The following is a 12,113-nucleotide window of genomic DNA, read 5'->3' as shown; positions in this document are numbered from 1 at the left end:
TTTCTACTTTGTTTGGTTAATTTTTTTTATTTCTTTCATGTAGATGTTTACTCTAATTTTATATATTATTTTTGTAATATTATTATATTTTTATTCAAGTGTTGTTATTAGTTAAAAAATTAATATAGATAATAGAACAAAACCAACTTCATTTGTTGTTTACAAATAGCAATAGATAACAGAGAAACAGTGCTGGCATGAACTAAACCACAAATTTTGTATTTCATTACAAAAGTGAGGGTTAAACGGTGAATCATTCAATAAATCCTCAAACACTTGAATTAGCTGATGGGTTTGTTCAGGCTTTTAGTTATCTCTTATAATTAGTTTAATCCCCTCCAATTCTCTCCCCATCACCATTACAATAATAAAACATGCATCATTAACACACTAATTCACCCTCTTTACATCTCTATCATGGGTGGTGCTGCCGCTGCTCCTCCATCTTCATTTCCTACCAAACTCCTCTTAGCCGGCTGCTTCCTTAACTTCTTTTACAATCTAATTTACAGTCATTAATTCCCTATTTCTTTCTGTTTAGTCCTCACCCTTCCGTTTTTGTTTCCTGCATTCATATATATATACGTACACAGATATGCATGCAACATGGTGATTTTCTTTTTATGTGATGATTAGGAAAACAGTCGAGGTTTTCGGATTAGGTCTATGTCGTCAAAAACTAATAAGATGGTCAACTCTTCTGAAAAAGAGGTTGGATTTTTGTTTGGTTTTGTTTTGAATTGAATTTCGATGATGATTGCTCTTAAATCTTGTTCTGGTGATGAAGGTGGGTGATAAGTCATCGGGAGGAGCAACAGATTCACAATCCAAGAAAAAGAACAATAAACATAACAATCCAGTGAATGAAAACGACCCCAAAATCATGGCTCCTGCAAATATGCCCAGGACGCCATTGGAAGCTGACATGAAACCAATTGATGCAAAGAACACAAATCTTTCGGGGAGTAGAAACAGCAGTCGAAGTGATAGCATGGAGAGCACCACCGCGCCGCTTAGGCCGCACACCGGTGGCGACGTGCGGTGGGACGCTATTAATTCGGTGAGTGCTAAAGGCCCCATCAGTCTCAGCAACTTTCGGCTTCTCAAGCGCATCGGATATGGAGATATCGGGAGTGTGTACCTCGTCGAGCTCAGAGGAACCAATGCTTTTTTCGCTATGAAGGTGATGGACAAGGCATCTTTGGCGAGTAGAAACAAGTTATTGAGAGCTCAAACGGAACGAGAGATTCTTGGCCTTCTCGACCACCCTTTCTTGCCTACTCTTTATTCCTACTTTGAGACTGAAAAATTCTATTGTCTAATCATGGAATTCTGCAGTGGAGGCAATCTTCATTCCTTGCGCCAAAAGCAACCCAACAAGCATTTCACTGAGGAAGCTGCAAGGTTCGTATACTTTGTCCAACTCTTTATCATTCAATCCGGCATTAATTTTCCTTTTCATCTTGTTAATATATATGTTGATGATTCATTTTTGGGGTTTTAGGTTCTTTGCATCAGAGGTGTTGCTGGCACTAGAGTATTTGCATATGCTAGGTATTGTATACAGGGACTTGAAGCCAGAAAATGTTTTGGTACGAGATGAAGGTCATATAATGCTCTCGGATTTCGACCTATCCCTCCGTTGCTTCGTCAATCCGACCCTGGTGAAATCTTCATCCACGCATCAAGCAAGCAACGGCGGCGGTAACGGTGGCATCTTGGATAATGAGCAAGTGCCCGGGCAAGGTTGCATGCAGCCCTCCACGTTCTTCCCCCGCATCTTGCATGGCAAAAAGAACCGTAAATCCAAATCGGATTTTGGCCTCTGCGTTGGAGGCTCCATGCCGGAGTTAATGGCCGAACCGACCAACGTCCGGTCGATGTCGTTCGTCGGTACGCACGAATATCTAGCGCCAGAAATCATCCGCGGCGAGGGGCACGGCAGCGCAGTTGACTGGTGGACGTTCGGCATCTTCTTATACGAACTCTTGCATGGGACGACCCCATTCAAAGGCCAAGGCAACCGAGCCACATTGTTCAACGTAGTAGGACAGCCATTGAGATTCCCAGAAACCCCACAAGTGAGCTTCGTGGCTCGAGACCTCATACGAGGTCTGCTGGTCAAAGAACCGAGCAAACGCATCGCGTGCAAAAGGGGAGCAACGGAGATAAAGCAACACCCGTTCTTCGAAGGAGTGAATTGGGCACTGGTGAGGAGCGCAATGCCGCCACACGTACCGGAACCGGTGGATTTCTCGCAGTTGGTCGCGAAGGAAGAGAAGAAGAACAGCCATGGCGGTCATCATCATCTTCATAACGAACTTGTTGGAAATCAAGCAGCTCAAAAATCCAATTCATCTGACTACATACAATTTGAATACTTTTAGCACTGCACTAATATCTTCCCTTTAACTTCACTACTGCAAAAATTAATTCTAAATGCGATGGATTACGATGTGCGATTATAATTATAATTATGATAATTAATTATTATTATTATAATATAGTCTATACATACATATAGATTGTTGTATGCTTAGGATTTTAGATTTTGTTTCAAGCTCTCCTGTTATCATTATACTAGAAATGTGTAAAATTTCTCACATTCTAAATATGTGATTCTTTCAAAAACTTGAAATACTTGGAAATTTGTCTTCTGTAATTTATTTATTTTATTTAAAATCAAATAAGGTTTGATGAATTATGATAATAATAACCGGTCTGCATAGAATATGTTTTATTTTGTCGGACGGTACAATGAATTTCTTTTATTAATTTGGTTAAATATAAAATAATATATGTTTAAAAATAATTTTTAACCATTTGATATTAAACGTTCACATTATTAACATATATGGTGTTCGAATATAAGATTTTAATAAATAACAATAATTCTTTTACCGCAAAGATCATTTAATTCTAATATTTGAATGAATAATTTGGTATAAATAAATATATTAACATATATTGACGGGACGTATGGTGTAAATTTTAATTTGTATTTAAAATTCGATTTAAATTTAAAATTTTAGTGACTTTCGTTTTAATAAACAAAATAAAATTAATATATTGACGAAACGTGTCGTGTACAGCAGAAGACACATCCAACATTTGTCTTACATGGGTTAATAGTTAGTTTAGTGAATAATTATTCTATTAGTGATATTTATAGGTAAAGTATGCAAATAATCCCTTGATTATAGACTATTATTTTATCGAGTCGTGATTTGATTTTAAAAATTATAAAATGTTCCTTTAATTCTAGAGAGTTATTTTGTTGAATCATTCAATTATTAAAAATTATAAAATGGTCATCTGACTATTAATTATGTTTCAAACTAGTTCTTTTTATTTAAATAATTAATAGCAGTCTGAGTTGGACGTTAACTTATTGACTAAGATATGACAAAATATAATCTCATAATCTCAAACGATTATCATATTCAACTTAGACGACCCTTAATTTTTTAATGGAAAAAAATGAGTTTGGAAGATACTATATAGTTAAGTGACCATTTTGTGACTTTTAATAGTTGACGAACTCAACTAAATAACTCCCTATAATTGAGGAACTATTTTATAATTTTTAATAGTCGGTGACTCAATAAAATAATAATCTATATAATTTAGGGATCGTTTGTGTCCTCTATCTTTTTTATAATAAAAACAGGTAAAATATAGTAATGGTCACTGAACTTTTCTAAAGCTTTCATTTAGGTCCCCTAACTTTTAAAACTTGTAATACAATCCTCCAACATTTAGTCCGTTTGCAATATGGTCCCAGACATAACCGGTCGTTTGACGTCGTTACACTGTCGTTAGTACGTTTGCAATATGGTCACTGAACTTTTCAGACACTTGCATTTGGGTCCCCAACTTTTAAAACTTGCAATACAATTATAGATGAACGAGAGCCAACAGTCGTGGTTGGTCTGGCTAGAATGGGCGACGGTCGGGGATGATTCTTCGAAGGTCATCATGCATAAAAAAAGGAAAAAACGGATGATCCAAATAGAAAAGCTTCTCCTTCGAGATGATCGAATGTTGGGCGACAACAAACGGAAGCGCTGGATGTTGTTGCAGTTAGTTTTTCAACGAGTTAAGGTGGTCACCGATGATGACTGATACTGATAGCCAGTTCTAACTTATATAGCTTAAAAATCCTAATTCTAAACAAATTAAATTACTTAAATTAATAAAAAAAAATTATAATTTATTTTGTTTAGAATTAGGATTTTAAAGTTATATAAGTTTAAATTATAATTAATTTTAATAAATGATTAATTTTAAATAAATTAATTATAAATAAATCTTTATATTTTTAATATTTATATAATAAGGACAAATTTATTTGTAGTATATTCGGTACGGTGCTTTAGTAATACATTTTAATATGTGAGGTGCGTTATATAATTTTCCTTTCCTAAATAATTTGATTAAAATTAAATTAAAAGTTTAATAATTTATTTTACAGTATTTTTAATTGAATGGTTTAATTTCTTGATATAGTGGAGTTTACCAAAGAAAGAGAGAAAAATGGAGACGCGTGTGAGACAAAAAAAGAGGGCGGGTAAAACAGAGCGGTGGGCCAAATTCATCATCCTCAATCCCCACCCATCGAGAATTACAGTGAAAGAGTTTGAAAAGCCATGGATAAGGAGAATGAGAAGAAGGAAGAGAGTAGCGCAATTCACCCAGCGGTTGCGCCACTGTCCTTCTTGTTGGGAAAATGGAAAGGCGAAGGCGAAGGAGGATACCCATCATCAACTCCTTCCGCTATGGCGAAGAGCTTAACTTCTCCCATCCTGCGTCTGGGAAGCCCGTCATAGCCTACTCTCACAAGACCTGGAAACTCGATTCTGGCATGCCTATGCACTCTGAGTCTGGCTATTGGCGCCCTAAACCTGATGCCTCCATTGAAGTTGTTATTGCTCAGAGCACTGGCCTTGCTGAAGTTCTCGTAATATCCTTGCCCTTTCTCTCTTTTCCTGTATCTAACCTTCCTTTATCTTCTTTTACTTAACGAATGTTTTCTTTTTTCCATCTCAGCAGGGAACATACAGCACAGAGGACAAAGTCGTCAAGCTTCAAAGTGAAGTTGTTGCCAACGCTTCCAAGGTAAATTTTGTAACCAAACCCAATATTTTCTGTTTTTGGTCAATTCCTAGCTGCATGTTCTGTTATCATGTTGATTTCCTTTTTCCATTTTTATCTGTAGATTTCGGTCAAAGCTGTCAGTCCTAGTAATGAATTTATGATATTTGCTAGTGAGTGGTAAGTTAGATATAGGAACTGTTGATAGTAGGGGATTTTCCTTTGTGAAGCTTTCATATCTTTAAATATTTTCTACTGACGCTCTTATTTTGTTGGACTAGATGCATTGTCAATAGTACGAGGCATTTGGAATGTTTGAGTGTTGAGCTTAGAATACCAATTCTTTTTCCTTTTCTGCATGAATAATCCAAGTAATTTGACTGTTGAAGTTATGCGGTTTGAGTTCTTGTTGAAGCTAGGTCTAACTTGAACCATCTATGCGCTTGCGAATAGCAAATTGTTGATAAGGCATGAATACAGAAAATTAGATGATGTGCTGTGATGTGATGTAATTACTTAACAGAAATAGTAGCTAAATATTCTTTGTTGGTTCATTTTCTGATATAACAACTTTGATAGAATATAATCGAATCTGAAGGTAGCTTCCCTTTTCTTATTCAAATTTCAGGTTGTAATTTCTTACATATGCTTCACGATAATGCGTGAGTCTTCACCATGTTTTACATGTTTTGTTATCTGCATTTCCATATACTTGTACTTGATGCAAGAAGCAACTTTGTCCTTTCTCTTTGGATTTATTAGTTCCACCAATTTTCTCTCTCTTTTTTTTTTCTTTCTTTTCTTGCAGCCTATGATTTACATTTACTTGGAATTAATCTTGATGAACTTATTCAGATGAAATTTACTTTGTTCTCTAGAGAATGTTGCTGCACATTCCACACACTTGGGGATTCCCTTCTATCCCAAATAATTCTCCTTCTAAATTTCTTGTTTTGCTTCATCTTGAGTTACTTGCTGTTTAAATTAATGTTGAAGAAGGGTAGAAAATCGGGAGACTAGAGATTTAGAGGGCCACACGTTTGGGGATTCCCTTCTATTGCATACACTCATATCAGATGCAGGCTGGCATTTCAAATACCTGCTACCCAAAATTTAGACAGTCTTATAAGTGTCACGGATCACAAACAAGGCCCATTTCTTTGGACCAAGATCTAATCTGCATGGTGCAGAAGCATGCATCATGCTGACACATGCTATGATTCTAATAGTAACGATCAGGGCCTAAGCTCAAGTTGCTACTTTTGATTGACTTGAACTATTCAACATAAAGACGAAAGAGAAAGTTAAATCAACCAAGCCTACTCTTCTGCACGAGGAAGAAAGAGAAAAGGTGAAAGCAAAAACTTATCTTTTCACATTGGACCACCACATTTATCCTATGGGGAGGAAAGAGAAGATATGTTAGAAAATGTCAACAAATCAGGCATTCTCTTACATGTCTATACCAAATAAGTGCCAAGTCATAAAAAGAGCAAAGACATGAAATGAAGTAAATTCCTCCGTAGCAAACATGAAGTGGCACACCAACTCCACCACGCAAGGGGATTGACGACCAAGTCAAATAGTAAAAGCCTGAGGGATGACACTATCCTTACATGAAACATCTGCCAAATCCGCTGTAAGACTTTATTTGATGTTGTGAAGGAAGGAGTAAGGTCCCTGATGTCATAAGGCTTGCAAAATTGATGCCAAAAATACCACACAGAGAAAAGAGTGCAAGCCATTAGCCGTTGCATCATAAGAGGAAGAAAGCACACACTTTAAGTCTTTAACCACTTTGACGAGAGTAATAACGCAAAAGAAAGGCCCAAAGAAGCCACACAGATTCCTAAGGACGCTAGAACCTCTAAGTGGAAGATGTTACTAAAATATCTTAAACAACTGAGGGATGACATAAAGTTTTATCAATTGGAGGATGTTACTAGAACATCTTGAACACCTGAGAGATGATATAAAAGACCTTCAAGTGGAGAAAGGTACTAAAACATTTCAAACTCTTGGAGAGATGATGTGAAGACCCCCAATACAGAAAGAAATTGTCAAAACAACCTCAAAGGTTGAGAGGATCAACGATAATTAGTCATTATGAAAGACGTTAAGCATTTACGATAACTGGTCATTATTGAAAGACTTTAAGCATTTGAAGGGATGATACGAAGACCTCTGATCCATAGAGAAGGTTATCAAAATAATCTTGAAGACTTGGGGAATCAATGATAGGATCCTAAAATAAGGAGTTGTCAAAACTGTTTGAACACTTGGAGAGGGACAATGGTAAGACCTCCAAGACATAGAAAATGCTATTGCTCAAAGACATGGAGAAATAATGTAAATGACAGCCCCAAACAAGTGGAAATTGAAATTTTCAAACACTTGGATGGTTGAGGTGAAGGACTTATGATACATAGAGAAAGCTAGACTTGGAGAATGTCAATGGAGAAAACCTCAAAGATGTGGAGGATAAACAAGTATACATAAGGTGCAACTATGGCATCAACAATAGTAAATTTCTGATGGCATTAAATTCTTGAAAACATGTCAAATAATGAAGTTGACTGAAAACGTTTCACCAAATTCCTCATTTGCTGTGATAGATATGAGCTTAGTTAGATTAGGAAGATTAAATCGGCGGAACCCTTACAAGGTAGCTCTTCACTAGACCATTTAGTTTCCAAATGGATAGATTCAACATTCTCAGGTTTAGACAGATCATGTTACATTATCTGATTCAGCCCCACCTTTTTGTTATCACCTTTTGATTCTTCTCTGTGTTTGTTTTCTGTGATGGAACAAACTAAAGTTACTGCTTCCCCCCCCTTCAAATTTCAAGCATTATCTCATTCGGCCCTATCTCTTTGGTTTCATCGGTTAAAGGCGTGCATGTTTGCATGTGGGACCCACTGCAATCCAAAGCAGAGAAAATACCGTAACTAATAATCCAAAAGCAGTTCAACATTTCTTTTTGCTGATCGCAGGTGAGGGATATAAGTCGAGTTTACGAGATGGTTAATGGAGAACTACATTATGTTGTTCAAATGGCTACCAATCTTACCGCTCTTCAGCCACATCTTAAAGCTGTGCTCAAGAAGCTGCCATAGAACTTCAAAGTTAAGTACTTCTCATTTCATTGGACTGAATCAAACTATTGTGTATTTAATATTAGTAAACCATCTGGTTCCAGTCCAGACTGGAGGCAGCTTGTTTTGGCTACAAAATATTGCATTGTAGTGGCCAAGTCAGACTCCCTGCTTAGAAACTTGATCATTGTGTATTGAGGGCCAACTCATTAAATGTTGACTTTAAAACAAGTCCAACTTTCTCATAAATTAAAAAAAGAAAACCGTTGCTAAAAACTTCGTGACAAACAATAACTTATGCTGAAGAAGAGTTGGTAATTCCCTTACTTTAGGTTGGGTGCAGTTTGAATATTGAGAAAATTAAGGGTGATTGAACAGCTGGATCTATCTTTTGACTTTGCATTACTTAACTAAATCATCTGTTTAAATTCCAATGCTTTTGATTAATAACGTTTTTTATTATTATCATTTGATATTCAACTCATTGATCGACTAATCCAGATTCACATACTATAGGACTTATTATGGAGATGAATCTTTTAACTCAATTTATTCTATTCATAATTTTAACCGGTTTTTTATTAATAATATTAAATCCCCTACTATTACATTTTAGTTGGTTCGTGTAATCATCTGTTTTGTATTGTTTTTCTTTGGGGGGGGGACATATCATGCTTTTCCATGTTTTTAGTTGAGTTGCATATGCTCAACCAGTTCTCATCATCTCATGTGATTTGAGTGAATGCAATGCAAGTCCTTTACAACGACATTCCATAAAAGAAATTTTGATAAGGATGAAAGAAAAATAATAATAACGATTTTATCCAATTTAATATCAAATTTCGGTAACCAAATAAACAAAAAGGGGTCCGTACTCTCGAGTTTTTGTCCCCAACCACCCAGCGGATTGATAATCTAAAACATGCACTTTAAAGTATCCATCAATTCAGATTCTGAACATTTATGTAATAAATTTTATTCCACCAAAATTAATCAACTGTAATTCAGATTGTGTAATAAATTTTATTCCACTATAATTAATCTTCAGATTATGAAAGGTTTGCCAATTCTTTTTAACAGTGAACTAGCATGATTATTTTGTCACTGAAATTGCATTTTTATTGTGCAACTTATAGTTAAGTTTTTATACCAATTTCTTGATTTGTATTATCACTGGATTACATTTCTATATTGATTTTTTAAAATAATTGTATGACTTATTTTATGATTTTTCCTTCAACATATTTTTTTCTCATTTCATATCTTACTTTTTTTTTCTCAATTTATCCTTTAAATTATTAATTTTATCTCATCTTATCTTTATAAGTTATTAACATTTAATAAATATATGTTATGTATCATATTTAGAGGTGCACAAAAAATCCGAATATCCGATTTTGGGTAAAAAATATCCGAAACCGGATTTTGAAAAAACCGGTTTTTTTTTAAAACCGGATCAGATATTTAAAAACCGGATAGTATAACCGGTTTGAGAAAAAATTGAATGACCGGTTTTTTTACCGGATTAAAAATCGGTTTTTTTCAAACCGGATAAAAAACCGGTTTTTTAACCGAAAAAATCCGGTTTTTTTTTAAAACCGGTTTTTTACAAACCGAAACCGGTTACACCGGTTACACCATCCGACCCTCCAAACCGGTTAGGATCCGAACCGATTTTTTTAAAATCCGGTTTTTGGATTGGGAGAAAAAACCGGATCGGTTTTTATCCGATCCGGATCGGATTGAAATCCGGCTTCTGTGCATCTCTAATCATATTCTTGTTGATATTTTTAATATAAATTAAATAAAAATGATTCTTTAACAGATAAACTGAAAAAGGTGTAAAATAAAAAAAATGTATACTGAAGAAAGTTGCTACTTAAATCTAATTTTATAATTCAAGGAAACGAATCGAAAAATAAATAAATAAATCAGGTGTTTTGTAATGAAGAGAACTCTAGGTGAACGCTTTCCCTATAGTTGCTTCCAAGCTTTGCACTCTGCCATATACATATGGTTGCTTGTAAGTTTTTCATTTAAAATTTTAAATCAACTTAATATTATATACATGTTATATTTTTAATAAATATTTAATATTAAAAAGTACTTTTACATTGAACAGAACAAATGTATTTACTTTACTGAAAACTTAACATTCTTGATCCATATCAATAGAGTATAAAATATAATTATCAAATTAAATAATTATATCGTAAATTATCTTATTGCTTTATTTTTATTGTTTAAGGTTAAATGATATTTTGATCCAGTTGTATTTTTTTATTATTTTAGTATTTAAAGAAATTTTTAATTTAGTTTGACCCTAAAACTTCTAATCATAATGTACGATACTTCAATATATATATATATATATATATACTACAAAAAATTCATGTGACATTATATGAAACTATCATTTAATATATATATATATTAAATTTGAATTTTTTTCAAAAAAGAAAACCTTAAAAATGAAAAAGAATTATCCATTTATTAAATTAAAAATATGAGTTTTTTATATTTTTAAAATTATATATTATATGTCATGTTGTATGTTTTTTAAGTATCACTAAATTTTTATAATAAAAAAATAAATTAAAATAATATATATCACGATTCAAAATTTTCAGAAAATAAATTAAACCAAAAAAGTTAAGTAACAAAATAATGATAAAAAATATTTATATAAATCAAAATATATGCGACCAGTTTTTTATGATAAGCAGATATGATATCATTCTAGTTGGGGTAAGAAACTGCATAATATTAAATGTAATCACCATCGTTGTCAAAATTTGTAGACTGAGAGAAAAATAAAGGAATCCAAAGACTAGAAATATATATATTCCTTTTTTTTCTCTGCTTCTGTCTCTCTTCAATCACATGTGTCCACGTTATCAACTCTCTAGACTGTCAAAACTATTGATTTAATCTTGACAATGATATTAGATATTTATAATTGATATTGGATGATCTTCAATGATTTTTACGTAAAAAATAATATTTTATACAAAATTAAACATAATTTTTTTTTAAAAAACAAAGATATATATATATATATTGTATATAATTATACAAAATCGTTTAAATTAGAATCAAACAGTATTATAATATTTTAAATATTTATAATTAAATTTAAATAAAACTCAAATAACTCAATTAGACTTAAATTTTATAAATTTAATTTTTTAACTCAATTAGATTAAACACGAATCCCTAAACTCAAAACCTCTTACGCTAAATCCGCACTGGAAGACTGCTTTGGAAGAAAAAGGTTTAAGGATCAATATTGAAAAGACAGAGTATTTATGTTCAAACTTCAATGGGAACCAAAACGATGAAGATGTAGAAGTATGCATAGAAGGACACGTTCTTCCCTCAAAGGATTGTTTCAAGTACTTAGGGTCTATGATACATAAAGATGGGGGTGTAGATGATGACGTTACACACCGTATAAAGGCGGGATGGCTAAAGTGGAGAGCCGCTACTGGAGTTTTGTGTGACAAGAAGGTGCCTCTAAAACTTAAGGGAAAATTTTATAGAATGGCAATAAGACCAGCGCTGTTGTATGGATCAGAATGTTGGGCAACCAAGAAGGATCACGTAAGGAGGATAGAGGCCGCAGAAATGAGAATGCTTCGATGGACATGTGGTAGGACTCTGTGGGATATGACGACAAACTCTGCTATTAGGATGTCCTTAGGGGTGGTGTCTGTTTCCGAAAAATTGAGGGAGGGAAGACTACGGTGGTTTGGGCATGTCCTTAGGCGACTACCGTCGGATGCGGTCAGGAGGGTAGAGTCGATTACAGTCGACGGTGCCAGAAGGAAAGGACGACCAAGGCGGAAGTGGGAAGACTGCTTGAGATCTGATTTGATGGATTTAGGCCTTACCGAATACATGACCTATGATAGGAAATTA

General features: G+C 34.1%; 1 protein-coding gene and 1 pseudogene across 1 annotated transcript; both read left to right on the top strand.

Annotated features, from left to right (window-relative positions):
* Positions 1-651: 651 nt before the first annotated feature.
* On the top strand, positions 652-2,450 carry LOC120121649 (serine/threonine-protein kinase AGC1-7-like). Its single transcript, XM_039140968.1, has 3 exons — positions 652-711; positions 788-1,404; positions 1,505-2,450. Exons 1-3 carry the CDS (start codon positions 667-669, stop codon positions 2,385-2,387), a joined length of 1,545 nt encoding a protein of 514 aa, XP_038996899.1. The 5' UTR covers positions 652-666; the 3' UTR covers positions 2,388-2,450.
* A 2,117-nt stretch (positions 2,451-4,567) lies between these two features.
* On the top strand, positions 4,568-8,581 carry LOC120121657 (annotated as a pseudogene).
* The last annotated feature ends 3,532 nt before the right edge of the window (positions 8,582-12,113 follow it).

Source organism: Hibiscus syriacus, unplaced genomic scaffold (assembly GCF_006381635.1).
Source record: "Hibiscus syriacus cultivar Baekdansim isolate YM2019G1 unplaced genomic scaffold, ASM638163v2 tig00001120_pilon, whole genome shotgun sequence".
Lineage (NCBI taxonomy): Eukaryota > Viridiplantae > Streptophyta > Magnoliopsida > Malvales > Malvaceae > Hibiscus > Hibiscus syriacus.
This window is presented reverse-complemented; position numbering and strand designations above follow the sequence as displayed.